The sequence below is a fragment of the Odocoileus virginianus genome, chromosome X (genome assembly GCF_023699985.2).
Source record: "Odocoileus virginianus isolate 20LAN1187 ecotype Illinois chromosome X, Ovbor_1.2, whole genome shotgun sequence".
In the NCBI taxonomy this organism is placed as follows: domain Eukaryota; kingdom Metazoa; phylum Chordata; class Mammalia; order Artiodactyla; family Cervidae; genus Odocoileus; species Odocoileus virginianus.
In genome coordinates, this window is record NC_069708.1 from 5,227,638 (window position 1) to 5,249,643 (window position 22,006).

The 22,006-nt window shown below is 36.4% G+C and overlaps 1 protein-coding gene across 1 annotated transcript in view; it reads left to right on the forward strand.

The window, feature by feature from the left end:
- IL1RAPL1 (interleukin 1 receptor accessory protein like 1) overlaps positions 1-9,594 on the forward strand; it is a 1,388,178-nt gene extending 1,378,584 nt beyond the window's left edge. Inside the window, exons 10-11 of the mRNA XM_020881599.2 lie at positions 2,092-2,262; positions 2,705-9,594. Coding sequence (XP_020737258.2) covers positions 2,092-2,262; positions 2,705-3,423 — 890 coding nt within the window. The 3' untranslated portion in view covers positions 3,424-9,594. The remainder of the gene's footprint in view (positions 1-2,091; positions 2,263-2,704) is intronic.
- The last annotated feature ends 12,412 nt before the right edge of the window (positions 9,595-22,006 follow it).

The following is a 22,006-nucleotide window of genomic DNA, read 5'->3' on the forward strand; positions in this document are numbered from 1 at the left end:
TACATGTGGTCATAAGTGCTCTGTTCTCTTTGGTGTTCATATTGATCTGGTTTTCAAATGCTTTTGAGCCTATACAAGACAAAAGGTGAAGAATGATGATCTAGTCATTACCCATCCCAGATTTGGGCAAACTTCAGTACTTTATAGTACTTTGTAAAAAGTTAGAAGAGAAATAATCCCAGAAAAAGAATAGTATATGCATGAAATCATTCTGCAATCATCAGTCTGGTTTAAAGAGTCTTCCCATTGGCCCATGACGCTTGTACTATTCTTTGCAACATATTTATCCTCTGGAAATAGATTGTGGACTTGTCTATGTCTTCTACTAGACTGGAAGTTACTGACCCATATTGTGAAGGAAGACTTTATCTCATAGATATGGCATGTGATTATCTAATAAATGGACATTTTAATTGAATATTAACTGGTATTGTAGCTTTATTATGTGCTATTTTCTATTATTTATTACTCAAGTATTTATGTCAACAAAATGGTACCACTATAGACCACTGGCATATCTGCATAGACACGGTATAATAAATAAAATTATCATTTTTGTGAAAATTGAATTACTGTGTACAACTATATCCTGCTTAAAGAATAAAGAAAATGCCAAATACCAAAATATGACACGATTGGGATGATTACTTTTTTTATTACCTGAAAGTTGCTTTAAAAAAATTTTCCATAGCTAAAGGTTTTTATTTTCCCAGGGATCCTATAGTAGAGTTGCTAGTTTCTTATATGCCTGTGTTAACTTTAAGTGAAGTAAACAGTTCTCTGAGTTTTCCATAATAAGGTGTAGAATGACTTATAGGTAGTTCAGGATTATCAGACTACTAAATGAACATACATATGTACCTTCAGAAGTGAGTTTTAGTGCCTTTGAAGTCAAAAGGAGTGTCCCAGAGCCACCCAGAGCAAGTCATGGATGCCCCTCTATCTTTGATATTTTATACCCCAAATATTTTAAATTTTCTATACCAAATGCCAAGATCCTTTTGTTCTGAAATATAAGAGTTTTCCAACTTAACTTGATCTAATAATTATCAATTCTAATAATCAAAAGAAATCAATGACAATCATCAAGGAAGCACAAAAGAGACCTAAGCATATTGATATTGACAGGCATGGCCTACTAATAGCATTTAGAATTGAAGTGAATTATGAATCCTCATATCACACTCTGAAAAGGAGATTGACAGATGAGATTCTGCAGAAGATCAATGACTTCTTGTTCTAAGAAACAACAAATGAGAATTTGGGGATGTTTATGCTAAGATAAAGATGACACACAATAGCAGTCATCAAAAATTTGAAGGGTTCTCATGTAAAAATGTAAAAATGGAGAAGAATGAAGAAAGAAATCAAAATTTTGAAACTAAGTTTAATTCATTTGTATTATACTTTTTGATTCTTTCAGTCAAACTGATTAACATGAAATAAAATTAGGCAGTAATTTACATGTAAGATAAGTGAAGATCAGGAAAACAATATGTTTTTCTATAATAATTCAGCATATTAATAGTCTTAATACTGAACTCTAAGAACCAGCTCCCAAGGAAAAATTAATTATTCCAAATTTTGTTTTATTTTCCCCAAAGGAAAATCAGCACAACCTAATACCACACAGCACACAACCTAAAAACCATTCCTCAAGCCAGCCAAGCCAATTTCAATTTTCTTTCTTTTTTTTCAACAGGGTAAAATCATCAAAGGAAGGATTAGGTGAAATGTACAATTATGTAGAATAAGAACATATTATCCAAATATGTGGCTATTATAAGCTGTCAAAATTCTCTATGATATATGCATCAAAAATGTTTAATGTTAACATTTCATTTCTGTTTTCATTAATTTTTCTCCTGCTGTCTTAATAACAACAAAATGTAACTCCTTTATACCCCCAAATTCATTCCACAGTACTTGGCATTATTGAATTATTAATGAAAATTAATAAAAACTTCTTCCTCTGGTCTCCGAGAAGTGGGGCATTTGGAGATACTTATGAAATAAGGTGATTGTTCTCATGTCCTATTGCTTTCTTTGTAGAGTAGTGACTTCAACTTTACTCTGTAATGTTCTTGACAGATAATAAAGATTACGATGCATACTTATCATATACCAAAGTGGATCCTGACCAGTGGAATCAAGAGACTGGGGAAGAAGAACGCTTTGCTCTTGAAATCCTGCCTGATATGCTTGAAAAGCATTATGGATATAAGTTGTTTATACCAGATAGAGATTTAATCCCAACTGGAAGTAAGTTAATGTTTTCATTCAAGAGTGTGAGTGTCCTTGTATCTGTCTGTGTAGTCATCATTTTTAGACAAAATTTTAACTTTTGCTTCTTCTACATCTGTCAGTTTCTCAAGAAAGAAATGGCATGATATGTTCAAATGAAAAATAAGTTTTGATACCCCTGAGGAAGCTACTTCCACTATTCTATAAAGTGTCTCATGTTATGAGCCTTGACATTTAAAAAAACCAAATGAGAGATTTGTACCTGGGAAAATATTTCTATCACTAAGAGAAGCAAAAGCCCCATCCTCTTTTCTAAGTGATCATCGGCTATTTTCATCTTCTCAAGGGTTTACCTAACAACCAACAATTCTCCTTTTCATGTGTGAAAGAGAGTCCATTGAGGCTTTCTGGACCAAATGTTGAATTCACTTATTCTGATAAACCCTTTTCTCTGTTGTAGCGTACATTGAAGATGTGGCAAGGTGTGTAGATCAGAGCAAGCGGCTGATTATTGTCATGACCCCAAATTACGTGGTCAGAAGAGGCTGGAGCATCTTTGAGCTGGAGACCAGACTTCGAAACATGCTTGTGACTGGAGAAATTAAAGTGATACTCATTGAGTGCAGTGAACTACGAGGAATCATGAACTACCAGGAGGTGGAGGCCCTCAAGCACACCATCAAGCTCCTGACCGTTATTAAGTGGCATGGACCAAAATGCAACAAGTTGAACTCTAAGTTCTGGAAACGTTTACAATACGAAATGCCTTTTAAGAGGATAGAACCCATTACACATGAGCAGGCTTTAGATGTTAGTGAGCAGGGGCCTTTTGGGGAGCTGCAGACTGTCTCAGCCATCTCCATGGCTGCCGCCACCTCCACAGCTCTAGCCACTGCCCATCCAGATCTCCGATCCACCTTTCACAACACTTACCATTCACAAATGCGTCAGAAACACTACTACCGAAGCTACGAGTATGACGTACCTCCTACTGGCACCCTGCCTCTTACCTCCATAGGCAATCAGCATACCTATTGTAACATCCCTATGACGCTGATCAACGGGCAGCGGCCACAGACAAAATCGAGCAGGGAGCAGAATCCAGACGAGGCCCACACAAACAGTGCCATCCTGCCGCTGTTGCCACGGGAGACCAGTATATCCAGTGTGATCTGGTGACAGAAAAGCAAGGGACACCCCGTCCCTGGGAGTTTGAGTAGAGTCTGCAGTCCAGTGCCTGGAACTAAATCCTCGACTGCTGCTGTTTAAAAAACAAACAAACAAACAAAAACATGCATTACAATCTCTAGAACATGAGGAAAAACAGGGTCTTGTACATATGTTTTTTGCAATTTCTTTGTAGCATCAGTGTCTTCCTGTTTTACCATGTCTCTTACCATTACATTTTTTGACTTTGTTTTATATGTCATTGGAATTTGTAAATTTACCTTTTTTTAAAGAAGAGACTTATGTATAGATAGAAAACCCTTTTTTGCTTCATTAGTTTAGTTTTAGAATGGGTTTTTATTTCCTTTCCTTGATTTTTGTTTTGCTTTTAACATTTCCTTGGGGTGCTTGGACAAATCTATCCGATGGGACAAGGAGCACCGGATCCTCTCTTGGGTTCTACCTAGGATCAGCAGGGCCATGTGGGCCTTCAGAAAGCAGTGCAACGAATGCCAGCATTGCCACTCGGGAAAAAAAAATAATGAGAACACTTGCTCATAGGAGGGCCCCACCAATCAGAGCCCTGAATCTCTTCCTTGTCCCACCTCATTCCCCACCTCTACCCTTCTAATGGCGGCATGACGTGTAAACTCTGAGAAGGGGTAGGGGGTGGGGTCTAACTGTCTTAACATTTAATTCACTGCTCGTCAGAATACACTCCAGACCCAAAAGTGTGCTAGTCACTTGACAGTGACCCCTACAGAGTGCTAAGAAGAGAAGATCAAGGGCATGAAAATGGGGGAGAGTGTGCTGTTTCCGTTTTTTAAATGAGTTGATGTACCCTTATATAAATATATATATATATATATAAAAACACAGAACAAAACAAAAGAAACAAAAACAAAAAAAAAACAAAAAAAAAAACAAACAAAAAAAAAAACAAAAAAATCAAGCCCTATATTTGATCACTTCCTGGAAAGGCATGAATGTGTTCGTGGCTGTTTTTGTTTACTATTCTACTTCCTCTTTTCCCTCTATGATTTTCTGCAAATGAGATTATGTGCAAATGCCAGGCAAGTTAACTCAAAAGGGTGAATCAACACAAGTCAAAATGAAATTTACATTGTAAATGAAATTTACATTGAAGGCTTCCAAACCAAAGGGAAGGACAGGATGTGTCATCAAATATGTTTTGTCACCTTGTATTATAGAAAATGTTATTTTCTAAAGAGTCAGTGCAAATCTGTGAAACTTATTATGGGGTCCCCTTGTATTTAAATGTTACTTCACTGTATTTAATTTTCAGTGCTATAATCAGAATCAAGTGTTTGGTTTCAGTTTGTGAACATAAGCAACACTTATTAATCTCAAAGTGTTTATATAAGAACTCAGGAGGTCAAACATATGATTACCAACAGAAATCAGTATTTTCAAAATAAACATTATTTACACAAAATAGTTTTTAAATTAGATGAGAAAGTATTTAAAATAATTTTCCTGTGTAAAGAATTAGTTTTATTTTAACTGTATAATTCTGTCAGAATCAGGAAGCTGATGCTCCCAGGAAATACATCTCCCACCATTTAGCTTTATGTTTGAAATCAATGACATAAATAGCTAATACATATTCATGTTGAAAATGATACAAAATCAATCCTAAAGGAACTTGCAGAGGGCAAAATTGCTAAAGGGAAATATTACCTAAGTAGCTTTTAGTTTTAAAAAAAAATCGATGTGATGAAAACACTGATAATAGAACTTATGCATTACTTTAGTGATTCAGTGTAGGAACTTCCATTCCAGCCATCGTCCGTGGGCTTGTGTAGTGACTATTGTATGTTTGCTTTATTCCTACCACCATATAATGAGAAAACAATTCTACAGTTTTGGTCACAATACTAAGGTATGAGTTGGCCACACACACAAAAATGTAAACTTCAGTAGAGCTCATTGGTGAGGGTAAAATTGAATTGCAAATGTATGAGAGATGATTATAAGAATTTTGTAAAGCTGCGAATATCTCATGTTTGTGTGACAAGGTAAAGGAGCTTTAGGATGTGCATTGATTTTTATTTGCTAAAAAAAAAAAAAAATGCTTATTTCCCTGACAACTTGCCTGGGTCCTTGTCCACAATCTGTTCTTTTTATTCCCGTGCTCCCCTTGGACCTCTGTTACATTTTCACAAACCAGAACTGAAGCTGCAAGGACACATAAACTTTAAGGTCAGCTTTGCACATTAGGTTATTTTCAGAATTCAAGAAGGCCATTGTTTATGCTATGGACACCTGTCAGGGACTGGTGGCAGTGACGTCACTGGACTGGATTCCAGATTCCCCCAGTGCTCAGAAAACTGCAAATATGGCAATGGCCTGGTTTATTTCTTTCTTTGTTGTTTTTTTTTTTTAATTTTTTTAAGTGCACGATGGAAGTGTGGAATAAATGTAGAGGAAGTATTCAGACCACAGTCATATTTTAGGCATCCATAGGTGTTAATTTAGCTGCATTGGGAGTACATTTTTTGTTCTATTTTTAGTGTAGATTTAAGCACTTTGAATAGCATGATTCAGGGGTTGATGGGTAATATTTGATATTCTCACAACTTAAAAAACGCTTTTCTTTTTCCTCTAATGCTTTGTCATATTTCTAGAAAATCAATGGAAGAAGAAGTTCTCTATGGCTTTAGAAACATTCCTCCCGAGTATTCCTCTATCAGCTACATGTGAGAACAAATGAAGGAAACTGTCATGTGTTCACGTGCTCTATGTTTAACAAAAGTTATGTTAGAATTCACAATAAAGAGAGAAAAAAATGTATTTTCCCTAGTGCTTAGGTTTCATCCTTCTCTTTCTTCTGTGGGGGCTGTGGGGGATAAGAATATTCTAATTGTAAAAACACAGTTGAAAGTGTGAATTTGTTAGCCAAGCTGAGGGAGATAATGGACATCTGGACTTGGATATGTGTGATGTTTGGTATTGCCTGTTTTTCATCATTTGCTACTCAGACCGCAAGTGACATGTTATGGATTCCTAAGTCCACCTGGGTTTTTAATGTAACCTCTACTTGCTGCCTATGAGCGTCCTACCCTTTATACTGGTGCTCAAATCTTTGATTATTTAATTTGTAATCTGTTCCTTAGGTCTTCTGTGGACAGAGAAGGATTTTGTGTCTCATGCAGCTAGCTGATTTAAGATCAAGTATATGAAATAAATCCGAGACACAATGACCTAAGACACCTGAACCTACTCTATTTCTATAACTAAACCCCTGATTGTGTCAGTCAACCATTTTGTGTTGATTACTTTCTTCATAATGTATGCATTTGAACCCTGTTGACTAAAATACCTAAATACTTCTTCCTTATTTCATTACTATTTAGCATTTTATAACAAGAACAGATGTTAACTGAGAGCTGACCCTAAACGCCAAGTAAGTTTTGTTTATCCTAGGATGGTCATTAACTTTGACAGGTACCACTTAAGTAAATTAAGATCACCATTTCTAAGAAAACATTCATTCGTATATTTGTAAATTTTTTTCAGGTTCTGGATGCCCTAGTTCTCCTTTTTGTAAGAAGTATTTTTCATCTTGTGCTTAATTTCTTTCTTGTTTTAATTTAGTTTAAGTTTATATCATTGGTCCCAGAAGAAAGCTTATTGAAATTCAAAGATCACTGATACCATGCAAGTAAAATGACAGACTGGAACTAAGAGAACATAGAGACACAGAAGCAGAAAATCCCTTACTGTTTCTGATCTGAACTTGCTTGATCATTATTCCCATTATTAAATGGGTTAGAAATTCTATCTACAGACACATATTCCCTATTACTAAAGAATTTTTTAACAACCTATACAGTTATTACAAAGAGATGATTATGCAACTGAGTTCCCTAAAAGGAGTAACTTGTCAATGGAAGCAGAGCTATTCCTTGCCTTATCACTAACACCTCCCACTTTATTATTCTGAACAAAGAAAGCAACCAACAGTCAAATTTGCATTGTCCTTAACAATAGACCTTAAACGTGGGTTTAAGGACACCTTAAGTATGTAAGACTGATTAAAGGAAGTAAGAAAACACTTGAAATTCCAGACAGAATTGTGAAAATGTACAAAACTGTGTTTTCTGGGATGTGAGTCTCAAAGACATCCATCACCTAAAAAGCTATGATATTTGGATATAAAGCGTATTCTCAGAAACTGACATTGAGATAAACCATGTATCTTGCAGACACTGTTATGGCTACTATTTCTTACCTTCATTCATGAAAATTCAGGAAATGATTATTATTCTTTAAACAAACGGAGGCAATTCCAACATGACCCAACTTTGTGGGAGACTTGGTTTATAGTGAGGCAAAACTTAGATGACCAAGTAATTCAGACCCAAATAAATGAGAGTTGATAGTTTATTCATTTCTTAATTTACTCAAAAGATAACTGAGGGGTAGGGAATGTGAAATCATGCAATTTGGCATGATGCCTTATGTCATTAAACTTTTTTCTGGGTTGATTTAATTGTTTTCCTACAACAAAATTAAGAAGAAATAACTTAGGGCAGGAGTAGAAGAAACAACCATTTGACATGTTTTTCCAAAGGGACCCGGTTTTCTTATGCTAAGATTTAGAGTTGGTTATGTACTTGGTTTTCAGCAACTGAGTTTATGCCAGTTTCAGGATTTATGATATAACTTTGAGGCAATATGAAGAATTTTGAGAATGAACTGACATGGTGGTAATTTCAAGTTTTACTTTTTGCTCCTGGTGGGCAGCAAGATGAAAGTTGGTGCTATGTTAATTAAGATACTGCCACAAGGAACTGTAAGACCTGACTCAGTGTGAGTAAAGGGGAGGATGATGATGACGAGTTAATCCTAATCTTCTCTGTTTTGTCATCATCAAACTTCAGTCACATGTATAGAAAATGCCCAGACTGAAAAGAAAGAACTCAGCTCTGATTTTTCCATCAAGTATCATTTCTTCCTTCTAGGCTCAGAACACAAAACATCTCTACAAATAAAAAGACATAAAAAGACAAATTTCCTTTTGCCCTTTAGGAAGTGCCCCTCTAAAGTCTCTGAGTCCACTGACAAACTCAGGTTTCTGAATTGTTCACTGAAATAAGTAAGGCACTATTGTTTTTCTACCATTCACTATGTTCACTACCTTCACAATACATCCCCCAGCATCCACAGCCTGAAAAATCTTCTCTTCCTAACAAAGTCAAGTCATTACACTATATTTCCTCCACTACTAAATGAGTAGAAATCGAAGAACTGCACATGAACTTGAGACTCTTACATGTAATATTGATGTTGTGTAAATTTCAGTCTTCATAGTCCAGATAACCTTAAGTTTCAAAGGGCATGCTGGTCATTAAAAAAAAAAAGATTTAATGTAAAATGACATATTACATAGTGCATGAACATGTGGCAAAGTAATTTGGATCTATCCTTACTAGTCAATGAGAGACTAAATTTGGGGAGATTGGATGTGAGTGTTTTAGGTTAATTCTCAACTGGGATGAAGACATCTTTCTGTTAGTATACATGGACAGTTGTCCATATTCCTCGCAACATATGCTCCTGGTAGCTAGAATCCTTAGTGTGTTTTTTCCACTGAAGTAGTGGAGATATGTTCATATAATCTGCTATTAAATTGTAAAAACTTTTACATTTTCAGAGTTTGAGAGAACCCAAATAGGAAAATGAATTTGGTCATTTTCCTCTGCTGGTGTTCAAATCAATTTTAAACTCAGACGCTTTCAGATATGTTCAACAGTCAGTAAAAAGTGCATTTTCCATAGTGTTTCCCTTTAGTTTTGCCTACCCTCTTTGATTTTGTACAATCTAGAATGTATGTAACATGCGTAGGTGATGGAGGCGCTCCTTTTTTTCTTAGAATACTTACAATTATATATTTGGTTTTGCTTTGACTAGCAATAGGACAATAGACAAATACAAGTGTAAAAATGAGAAATTTTAAACTTGAATTATAATTTGTGTTTTATAGTCGTTTCATAAGTCTGTTGCTCTCTATGAGTATGCTCTCTATATATCCTGTAAAAATAAATTTATATGTTACATAGAAATTCAAGAAATTAAATTATTTATTAAGCTACATATGTTTCTTCTGGTTTCTACCTGATCATAGATGAAAATAAATTAAATAATGTGTTGTTGGAACCTATGTAAGTACCTTCGTTAATTTGACAGCTCTTGTTATATTTCTCTTTCCCTCTCTGTTTATGTCTGTATAAGCTTATAATTCTTAGACATAATTCATATTAAGATTATGGAGAAAGGGACTTAAGAAATGGCCAACTGGCTGAACAAAAAGAAAAACTTTGTTAAAAAGTCAAGTTCAAAAAAAAAAAAAAGTCAAGTTCACTTACAGTCCTTCTTTATTTTCTTCAGTTCTCGATTTTTGAGAAATTTGAGTCACAAATTCAATCTCTTAAAAGTCATTATCATGTTAATGATCTTTTCAAGGTTTAATTCTGCATTTTCCTTTCAACTATTTCATACAATCCTTTGAGGATCAGAAATGAAAGGGATGATAACATGTAAATCTTCTTTGCTGTTTCTTTTCCTTACTTCTTGATCCCCAGGTATTTTATTCCTTTCTTTTTAAGGTACCACTCACATAAGGATGGGCTTCCCAGGTGGCTCAGTGGTAAAGAACCTGCCTGCCAAAGCAGGAGACACGGGAGTCACGGGTTCGATTCCTGGGTCAGGAAAACCCCCTGGAGGAGGAAATGGCAACCCACTCCAGTATTCTTGCCTAGAAAAATAACATGGACAGAAGAGCCTGGTGGGCTACAGTCCATGGGATCACAAAGAGTCAGAGACGACTTAGCGACTGAGCATGCACGAACGTAAGGACCTTAAAATAAAGTCCCCTCAGGTAATATTTTTAAATGATCAACATCTTTAATCAGTGTTTGTTTTTTTTTTCCACTCGGTTTCCACCTAGTTGTTGTGCATACTTACTCCTAAAAGGAAATATTTTTGCTCTTTTCATTTTATGTTAAAGATAAAATTGTTATTTATTTATTTGGGGGAGGGGAAAAGTGGTAAATCTTTCCATCACAAGGATAACAAGTGAATAACCATAAACCTTTTAGAATAAATGGGCTGTTTCAGCAAAATTCATGTCTTAGCACAGCCTCTTAAGAAGCACTTATTAAAGATGAAGCAGAGATAAATTATTATGAAAAATGGAAAGTAATATTTTTTAAAACTTAAGATTATTTCAGATTGAATGTCAAAGTAATTGATAAATCTAAAATTTCATAAAGTCATTTCTACCTCAATAGGATTTTTCAGTGTGAAAAAATAACTTCTACTGAAAAAGTAAAATGTTGTATGAGTTATGACTCAGTGTATATTTTATATATTATATTTTAAATTGTGAGTCATAGGATCTGACCTATTATTAAAAATACCAGGAGAGAACTCTATAGCTGAAGAACATTTGGGACTATGTGTGCACATCACACACACACATACACACACACACACATAAATTCTCAGAAACTTTCAATTACACTCATATTATTAACAACTGGTTAAAAGACTGATACTCATGAAACATCTTTCTTATTTCTAGAAGACTCCTAGTTGATATCAGATCCTCATCTACTGGAAAAATAGAAACATACAATGAGGCAAATATTCAGAAAATTAAAATAGTAGTAACCCAATCACTTACTGCTGTGGGATTTTTATCATGCATGTATGCCTGTAAGAGTAATGCAAGCAAATTCATTGATTAAGCTTACATTTTCAGTCACTGTTTAATGCCCAGTAATACTGATGTGTATGGAGGAGGGTGGGGTGAAATTCTGAAGAATAAAGAATATCTAAATTTGATGAATACTTTAGCCAATTGTTTGCCCAAATTAGGGATTTTTATTCCAGTGATATGTTGGTTTGAGATGGTACACAGAGGGAAGTTTTCATTTGAATAGTAATATATTTGATTTAAAATGTGTTAAAATTTAAAAAAAAAACTTAAGTAGTAGATCAAATGACTTTGTGGATACTGTTTCAGATAGAATAATATATAGTAAATGATTAAACAAAAACATAGGTAAATAATAGTCTAGGAAAGGTGATATATGGCAAAAGTCATCAAAATGGTTTATGAATGACTAGATTATGGAAAAACTGCTAAGGCAGTCCAATTTCCAGCTTCTGGGAAACAAAAAAGAACATCCTCAAAATCAGAGAGCAGAATAACGTGTCAAAAGCCCATGTGTACTACAAACAGAACTATAAAACTATGAAAATCAGTAGCTGGTTTACATTAAACAATGAAGTATCTCAGTTCGATTGTCTTTGGCAAATAAAGAACTGTTTACACAACTATGAACTTCAAAGGAAGACCAAGCGCGGAATGAAAATCCTTCCTTCAGTGGCCTCAGCATGCTTTTCCTCAATAAAATGGGAAAATTATTGCTAAATGTTCTAATGTATGAATAGAAATTAGGATTTTGGCATGCTTGATACTGTGATATAAAGGTTCGGTGAGGAGTGGGATGGTTCTTTCATAGCCTCCTTCTAATGGGCCTGCTAGTAATAATTCTAAGACCTGGGTGCACCAGGGAAATTTAAAACATCCCAAAGTCCCAGAGATTTCAGATGAAATTAATCCAGTTTGTCCATTGCTTTGTTTGTTTAATACCCTCCGGGTGATTCTATAAGATAACCAACAGTTGAAAACTATAGGAGCCAAACAGATGAGTCTCAAATTTTAGACATCAGAACGGTTGCCTGGGAAGTTAGTTAAAAATTGAAATTCAGATTGAATGCCTATGGTACTGGAGTGGGGTTCAGAATCTGTTACTTAACAAGCTCCACAGGTAATTCTAACGTGGTGGCCCAAGGACCTCCCCTCTTTGAGAAACACAGGGTGTAGGGTTTATTTTTTCTATCATTACAACTGGTGTTACTCTTTCGTATACAAAATTAAAGTTTGCAGTGGATGAACGTCACCATAAACTGGGTCTTGCTTTTAATAATTCCTCCCAGTTTGTTCACCAGAACTCACAATGAAGCCCTGAGAAAAGCTGAACTATATCGACAATAACAGTTTATATGAGAATTTCTCGAAAAGAAGGACACACAAAAAAACTAGTCAAGACAAGCAACTTTGTCATGAAATATATGACTTCAAAAAAGTGATTGTACCATTGTAGAAGAAAAATAATTAATAGTTAAGCATTAAATAAAAGCACCTCCCTTCTAAGAAAATACAGATCTATTGTTACTTCTCTTTCTGTTAAAGAAGAAAAAATAGCAAAAATATACAGGGATACCAAAGATGTTGGTTGTGAAAATAAATACATCAATGTAAAATGTGCTAAATTTTTTAGACTTAATTAACAATTATTTTCCTCACATTAACAATGAATTCATAGAAATATAAGCTCTAATGAAGACTTTCCCAAATGTCCTTTAGCATAAGAATTGCTTGCAGCATTTCTTAAAAGCATAAATTACTGGCTCACACTCCAAAACAATTAAATTCCAAGAAATGTTTATGAGCACATAATTTGGGGAACCCTATTTCAGTGAATGACATACAGTTCAAGACTATATTGGTTCAGTGACAATAAATTTAGTTAATTCTATGTGAGATGATCCACTAAATGCATCATCTCTTATCATTTCAGAAAAATGACAACCTACACAACAATGACAAACCAGTTGGTTCTGTATTTCACACCTCAATCACTTATTCTAACAATATATTTCTAGCCACATAGATTTATCTCACTAGGCTAGCATTGGTCTTTATGTTCTGTGTTATGCCAGGAACGAGTATCAGCGATGAGGTTGCCAGCTTCTGTTTCTTAAGAAGAAATGTCCTATTTGATGTCTGAGTCTCACAAACAAATCATGTCACTCATCCTAAGTGCAAATTTCAAGGACACGGTTTCTGTTAGTTAAAAGAAAATATCCTTATATATTCTTTGTGGAGTGGCCACATCAAAGAGTTCCTAGAGAATTGGTTTCAGTTTTCCCACTTTTCATGTGTTAGTGACTTCCACAGCCACTGTAGGCCCACTTACTATCTTGAGTTTTATAACACTAGAACATCCAAAAAATCATATTCAACAGCAGAATTTTATTGAGCACAATGTAGCCTTTTTTATTTCTACACTGAACTGAAAAAGACAATATACCAATTAAGCTGGATTTCTTTTTAGAAAGCATTCTGGACAACAATAGTTCAAAACAGTCGACTTGGACAACATGAAGTATTTAGTGTGCGTGCATGTGTAAGGTATGTGTGATCTAATCGAAAATGCACACTGGCATTACATTTAAACAACCTTAATCAATATATGGGCTACATTAGATAAAGAGTTATAAGAATTACCAAGATAATGCACTCCATCAGGAAATGACCCAGTGAATCATTTTGGCACAGGCTAAAAATAAATACCCACGTTTCTGTTCAACTCGCTTTTCTCTAAGAACATGCATTTTATCCTAAAGGAGAGGGTCAGCTCATTCTTGTTTTCCCATAAAAAATCTGTGATTGTTTCCATTTCCTACTTTTTCCATTACATGGTAGCCCTGAATTATTTATTTATAAAAACAAGGGAAGGCATTGCACTCAGCAACTATCATAAGAAAAGTCTATGAAAACCCCAAAGTTATTACCATGAGTTTCCTATCTTTTAGTCGATTTTATTTTTCCAGGGCTGTGAAATAACTTATTTTTTCAGATTCCATTTAAATTATGTCCCGAGCAAATAACATGTCCTCAGCAAAATCTAACTTTAGAGATACAGTTACTGGTAAGTTTCTTTCTTTCTTGTTTTTTTTTTTCAGTTTTCTCTTACTTTACAGAATCCAGGCCATCACTGAAGTGAAATAGAAACACAATAGAATTAAGTGAACTTACAACCGAGGATTTTATGAGTACTGCACCTTAAGTATCCTTTGCCTCAAGGTGACCTTGTAGTCACAGTCATCTTCAAAATGGGCATCTGAATAACTTGCTGTGTATTTTCATGAGAAAACTGGACATGCAACAACAAATTACAGAAAGGGGATAGCAGATTGCTGCTGGTATAGCATTTGTGTTGATATCTTAAAAGATCTTTAAAGATGTATAATTTTGTGTTATCTCTAAAGACTTTATGACTTAATAGGTAAGACTATATAATCAGCTCTAGCAAGTATAACCTACTTAGCATTTTGTACTTTCATTTTTACAAAGGAAGGAGATCACTCACTCACTATGAATGCTGCATATGTTAGCAATAGAAATAGTGATTTTGTAATTTTGATTGCACTTGCCTTAAAATTTTTTCCAAAAAGAAATTATATATAACAAATATAGATGAGGATGGTTAAAGAACATTGTTTAAAAATAGGCAAGTTCTGCACTGATTATACTTTTTTACATAATTTAATGGATAATGGCAGAGTATATTTGCCAGATCCATGTAAAGAGTATATGAGCACATGTTAACAGCAGTTTATATAAGCACAAGGTGTTCTATGTTTAGATTAAAATTTAACAATGATAACTTTTGGTGTGACTGCTTTAAATTTCAAAAAAGTTGGATGTTTAAAGATACATTTATTACTTGCATAAGACTATTTTTGTATAATATTGGGAAAAGTTTAAAAAATGGACTTGCTTTATGGAGTGCATTTTTCGGAGAAAATAAACAGGGTATGTGTCTAGTTTGTAAAATGTTTTCTTTCAAGATGACTCTTTCACTTGGTTAAATGCAAGGATATGATGACTTGAAGTACCTTTTTTGTGAACTGAACAATACCAACAACAACAACAGAAATAAAGCAATGTGACTAAGTTGAGTATGCAAACTTCTTTTAATCAACGCCAGTAGATCTTGAAAACCATAGCAAGATCCATTTTTGTGAGTATAATGCTAAAAATAATTATATAAATGCAGTTTACCATTTGATGCAAGAATATATATCTATTATAAAAAACATAAAGAGTGTTTTGATTTTAGGAAAACTTTTATTCTTCATTCTTCAGTTTAAAGTTATATTTATTTTCTAAAATTAAGAAGAATAAGACAATTTAATGGCACACCATGCTTCTTATTACATGTTTATGACATCAAAGCTAATACATAAAGAAAATTCTTCCATTTATAAAAAGTTCTCTATGTATCTGGCTATTAGGGAATGTATGTGTTGGGCTAAAAAAGTTGCAAGGCTTATTAGAAAGAACATATTTACAGAAAATGGAAATGGTGTACTGATATATATATACATATATATACACACACATAAACTTTCAGTCTCAGAAGATATACACACACACACATAAATATATATCTCCTTATCACATACCTGTATTTAGTTAAATGCCCCCTCTTTGAAATCTACAAATGTGACTGTGAGGTGGTTTGGAAACCAAAAAGTATTTCCAAAGCTGAAAATGTCTCTTGAAGATTAAAGTAAGAGGCTGGATCATTAAAGAAGACAATAATCCTAGATGTGTAGATTTTCATATATGCTCTTATAAATATTATCCAGTAAGTGGTTTTCAGAAACTTCCATAAACTTTTTTTAGGAGTTAATGAATTTATTTTTTGATGTTTTTAAATTGTTTTATTGGAGTATACTTGATTTACAATGTTGAGTTAATTTCTACTGTACAGCAGAATGAATCAGCTATATGTACACATATATCCCCACTTTTTTGATTCCTTCCCATTTAGGTCCCCACAGAGCGTTGCGTAGAGTTCCCTGAGCTATATAGTAGTCTATAAACTTATGATTAAGAAAAAATGTGGAAACTGAAAATAAACCTTCTTTGCTGGGGAAAAGACTTGTGACAAGAAAACCAGAAAAGCAATCACATTTTTTGGACATGAGGTTTCATGCCTACAGCACTATGGGAGGTGGGAAAATTGCTGAAGTAATGCAGAAATTTTTTTTTTTAATTTGTAAAACATTTCCTTTTCAAGAGGCCAAGGGCATTAAAATGAAAACCTAATTTCTGGTGTATCACAGACATTCCTATACCAATGGTAAGTATTGCTACTTCTTAATGATGCATAGTTATAATATATTTTCAGCATCTGTATAAAACTGTGCAGTTATTACGGTATTAGGTCACACCCAGGGAGGAAATGTCGAAGTCAAGAGTGGGTGGATGCAGTCACTCCAAAAACTGTTACAGACATTTTTGTGTAAAAGAAAAAGAGCATCTAAACTAATGAAAATAACAATGAAACATTAACTTATAGAAGTTGAGCCTTAATGTCTTACTCTCCCCCACCCCCAACAAATTGTCCTACTGACTCAAATATATTAACACATCCTATTTTTTCTTATGGTTCATCTAAGAATTTGGCTGAATTAGCAACATAGAGTCCTCCTTTTCATCCCATCTCTCTAATCTCTCTCTTTAAAGAAAAAGGAAGACAAAAATGAACTTTAACTGCTCCATTCCACACGCACCCAGACGGCATAAGTGATTTTCTTCTTCCTATAACATTTCAAGCATCTCTGTTCCAGTGCTTGTAGATGATCATGTACATACAGTCCCAACTTTTCTATGATAGTGTCAACACATTCAGGGAGTCAGCTTAGGGCGGGACCCCTGGGATAGCACTTCACTGGGCCTTCATGTCTAAGGGTCTGAAAATATGCTCTCCCGTTGTCTAAGTCAAGATCTATTAACAGACCTATGAAAGATCCTGCTCTCTTGTACAGACTCATGCTGATCAGGTGTTTAAGACACTGTCTTCAATGCAAATGACAATTATTAATAGTGGACAGACTGTTCTTATCACCTTGCAGGAAAGTCAAATCATAACTAAAATTGGTTTGCCCAATGTGGAATCATAGAGAGGAAAATTAGTAGAAAGAACTTAATGTCTTGATACACCTGTCTCCACCTCTGAGATACAGATGTTAGGCAAAGTCTCTGTCATGGCCATTTTCTTCCTTACACAGAACTAGACAGACAAATTCTGACTACATTTCCGTTTTCTGGACTCCCAGATGCCCCTCAGCCTCCTGTTACATCGTACGGCTTTAAGGACGATGAGATAGCTGTGCCTTGTTCTGGCTCCCTGGAATACGAGTGTTAATAGAACTCCTCAGCCATCCATTTGTCAATATCTGCTTTGGGCAGCTGATCTTCTTACGTGCTCTGTCTACATTCAGTCTCAGAAGACAACTTGATTTTTCAACTCTTGGTCACATGTTATTTTTGGTTAAGTAAGCTCATTACACCACTAAGACCTATTGATTTGAGCTGATGATGTTTAATAATTTAATTAAACCTTAAAGACCTCATTTACCTCTTAAAATGTATAGGAAAAATGCACCAGAGAAATGTTCTAGGGCTTGTTTTGAGATTCTGGCAGGGGAGAGTGGCTGTTTACTCTGTTCGGGTCATCTGTTCTGGTCTTTTCTAGACCCCCTTTAAGACAGAGTTGTTTATTTGCTAACCTAACCGCCTAGAAGTCCTGGAGGGGACAGCAGGATAGGCTGAAGAGCAGACAAGTCATTTACTTTAAGTTGAGAGACCTTGAGCGTGTTATGTGACCTCTTTTACCCCTGAATTCCACATCTGACATACAAGTAGACAATAATACCTTCTCTGAAGGTAAGTTGTGAAAGTTGCTTCTTCCTTGCTTCATTTATTCATTAATGTCAGACATCTTTCTGGTTGCTAGACACATAGTAAAAAAATCAGAGAGACAGTATTCTTGACCCATGGGTCTTACTCTGTTTGAAGGTGACACATATGGCAAGTTTTTGAATCAATGAGAAAATTTCAGACAGTAATACATGCAATGACAATATAAACTAGGGGGATGTGATAGGAAGTGACTACTTGAGGAGGTTAATTTATAGAGTAACTATGAAAGGCTGCTTGGAAGACATAAAATTATGGCTGAACCTAGAATCAAGAGAAGGGGACAACCAGGAAAAGACCTGGCGTTAACAGCAGTTGAGTCCAAAGGACAGACTAATACAAAGCCATGGAGGCAGGAATGAGCTTGGTGTGTTTGAGGAAGAAAAGGAAGGCCATGTAGCCGGGTCTTTGTGAAAACAGGTTAGAAGTAATATATAGAAAGCATAGTACATAGTAGGTGATAAATAAAGGGTAGTTAGTATTATTGAAAGCAAGTTGGAGATTACATTTTAAAATTCAGGTTGTCTTAATGTAAAATGAAAATATATGTAGTCACTTTTCATTCCACCTTATTGTTCAAAACATCTTTGACTTGTAGTTTATCACTGTGGTCCAGGAAGGACTTCGATAGGTTTTATTTAAGAGCATTTATTCTCAAATCTCTAAGTATGTCACCAAATCAGCTAATAAGAAAAATAAAACACACCCTCAGCTTATGTACTTGATGTGCTATATCTGGCTACTCAGAGGCTATATGGTTCTTGGGGGTGTGGGTAGCAGAAGGCCAAAGAAGGATATGTAATGTCCACAAGCTGGAGTAGGAACCAGTGCAATAGTCTCTCACCTCTCACCTCAGCATGATGTGCAAGGAAAGAAGTGGAAATGAGAGGCCTGGGGAAAGAGACCTGAGAGAAGTGCATTGATTTAGCTCTCTATTGTTATGTAACAAACTACCCCAAAAGCCAGTGATTGGAAACAATAGACTTTCTGTTATCATTCTTGTGAATTGACCAGGATCAGCTGGGGAGTTCTGCTGCTGGGCTCATTTAGGAACTCAAGCAGTTGTGGTTATAGGACCAATGGAAATGGACACCTGTGGAGGGTAAACTGAGAGGCCGCATGGCTCTGTTTCTCCCTCCTCATGTAGTCCAGGGCCTCTGCTCTCCAGCTGGTGCTTCCCACAAGGTCTCTCCATGTTGTCTCTCCAGCTGGGCACTAGACTTCTTAGCTGGCAGTTCCAGTTTCCCAGAAGTACGGCAGTGAAGGCAACTAGAACTTCTTCAGTGTCAGCATGATTTTCACCACGTTCTGTTGGTTAAGGTGAGTCAAGTCAGATTCATTGTTCTTGATTGTGCAAGGGGACCACAGAAAGGCATGAATTCCAGAAGGCATGGTTCTTGGAGGCCATCTTTTCAGACTGACTACCACAGAATCAGTGAGAAAGGGTGTGTGGGACTGAACCCTTGATGTCTAGGACATGGTCTCACCTCCTGAAATCACCACGTGGTTGGCCTTTGAAAGACATGAAGTCCACAACTTTTGGTATCTAAACAAAACTGTCTAATCTTGGATGGTCACAAATACCACTAAATATAATGTAACAAAATGTACAGGAAGAAAATCTCTTCCTTCTCCCCTCCCAGCCCATAAGGGTTCTCTCTCAGTCAAAACTCACTCTGCTTACAGGAGAACTAGGGGAGGCCATATATTAAGGTTTCATTTTTCTAGTAATGAACTAAGGCCAAACCTCCATCAGCAAAGTCCCCAGGGATCCCTCCACAGATAAATAAAAATTCTATAGTCTGGCCACTCAAGATAGCTGTTCTCTTGCTATCTGTCCATCCACCATCAGACAAGTGCCTGTTTTATCTGTATCTCATGCACAGAGCTGAGCTTCCTACATACTTGCCCCAGGCCCCAGCTGGCGATTGTTCTCATCAAAGGGGCGGTGAGGGGCGTGCCCTCTTCCGGATTCCCTGGTAACTGATGAGCCCACCTGATGTCAATTGCCCTTTAACTGTCCATCTCCCCTTCCCTCCGCGAATGAAGACTGCCGCCATGCTGTCTGCTGCACACTCTGGGGTGTCCTCCAGGACCTTGCTTCAGACATGTAAGCTTCCCCCATCCATTAGACCACTGATGTCTGTGTCGCTGACTCTGGGCTCTTTCTTCGGCCTTAAAGCTGAGCAAGTGCAGACCTTGGAGCCTGCGGGGCGCAGCCCAACAAAGGTCAGGAGATGGAGGAAACTCTCATGAGCACAGAGGTGTCTGGAAATACTAAGCGGGTATAATCCTGGGGTGGCCTACCACTACCTCGTGGGGCCCCAAAGTTGTAGGGGTGATCTCACAAGTTAGAGGAAATCCCAGGGTGGCTGTCTGCTGGTCTGTGGGGCCCCCTGGAGATTGGGGCTTGCTGGACGGAGGCTCTCAAGAGTTCTGGAAAACAAAGACCTCTAATGGCTCTGCTGTTGTTTCAAAGTGTGCCTTTTATAATTAGTTAAGCTAACTTTCTCCCCACTCCAGTCCTCTTGCCTGGAAAATCCCATGGATGGAGGAGCCTGGTAGGCTGCAGTCCATGGGGTCTCGAAAAGTCAGACATGACTGAGCAACTTCACTTTCACTTTCACTTTCCTGCATTGGAGAAGGAAATAGCAACCCACTCCAGTGTTCTTGCCTGGAGAATCCCAGGGACAGCGGAGCCTGGTGGGCTGCTGTCTATGGGGTCACACAGAGTCGGACACGCCTGAAGTGACTTAGCAGCAGCAAGCTAGCTTTCTAGAAGGAATTGGTACTTCTCTTGTGCCTTTGAGATGTAAATTGTCTACCTGGGCTCTCTGGAACTTGAATCTTCCATGATCTCTAAGAGTAAAGGAGAAAAAGTAAGAACTTTTAGGTAAACTCTACAGAAATAATCACCTTTTGTGAATGTCTAACACAGTCTGTCCAGATTTTGGTAAATTGAGACTAAACTGGGCTGTTTTAGCTTTTAAAAAAAATTTATTTTATTTATTTATTTATGCCTGCACTGGGCCTTCAGTGCTGCACAGGCTTTCTCTAGTTGAGGTGCCCTGGCTCCTCATTGTGGTGGCTTCTTTCATTGTAGAGCTTGCCCGGAGGGAAGTGGGATCTTCCCAGACCTGGGATTGAACCACTGTCCCCTGCATTGCAAGGTGGATTTTTACCACTGGGCCAGCAGGGAAGTCCCTAAACTAAATTAAATTAAAAGAATTCATTGACTACATAGATCATTTCAAATAGAATAAAATATTAGAACATTAGTTGCTGAGCAGGTCTCAGTTTACCTACTTTTGCCTGCTTAGGAAAGAAAGACTAAAGCATTAAGTTTTCCAGTCAGGAAGTGCTTGGACTGACTGTATTTGTTAGAGATGAAGGTAATTTTAGAGAGAACAATATTATGTTTCAGTGGATGTTAAATTCTAGTTCTGTTTATTGAGGTCTGTATTTATGAAGTTGTGTTAGGAGTACTTTTGCCCTGATGTTCTGGGTGGAAAGAAGATTACCTAGTGAAATTGTCACAGAGTATGACTACTCATGAAGTGTGACACTGCTTGCTTTAAGTCCGGTGCTAAAAGCACATATACAATGCTTGTGTAACAGTGGGTATAAATGATAAAATGTATAGCCTATGACGTGTTTCCCCATTAACATACCTCTGAGCCTGTTCAGGATATCTGGTTAATTTCCCCCCAACATGAATGACCAGGGAAATACAAAGGAGACCTAGTACTAAGGGACATGATCTGAACCTGGGTTAGGAGCCCGCACGCCAGCATCAAAGGATGTATATTTTGATCATCAGTGCTTTCTATTGGAATATTTGCAATCAAAAGGGGAATTGATGGGGAAATCTGCATGTACTGAGGCTATGGGGAAGTCATTCAGGCTTATACGTGGTTTTACTTAAATTATACTGACCAG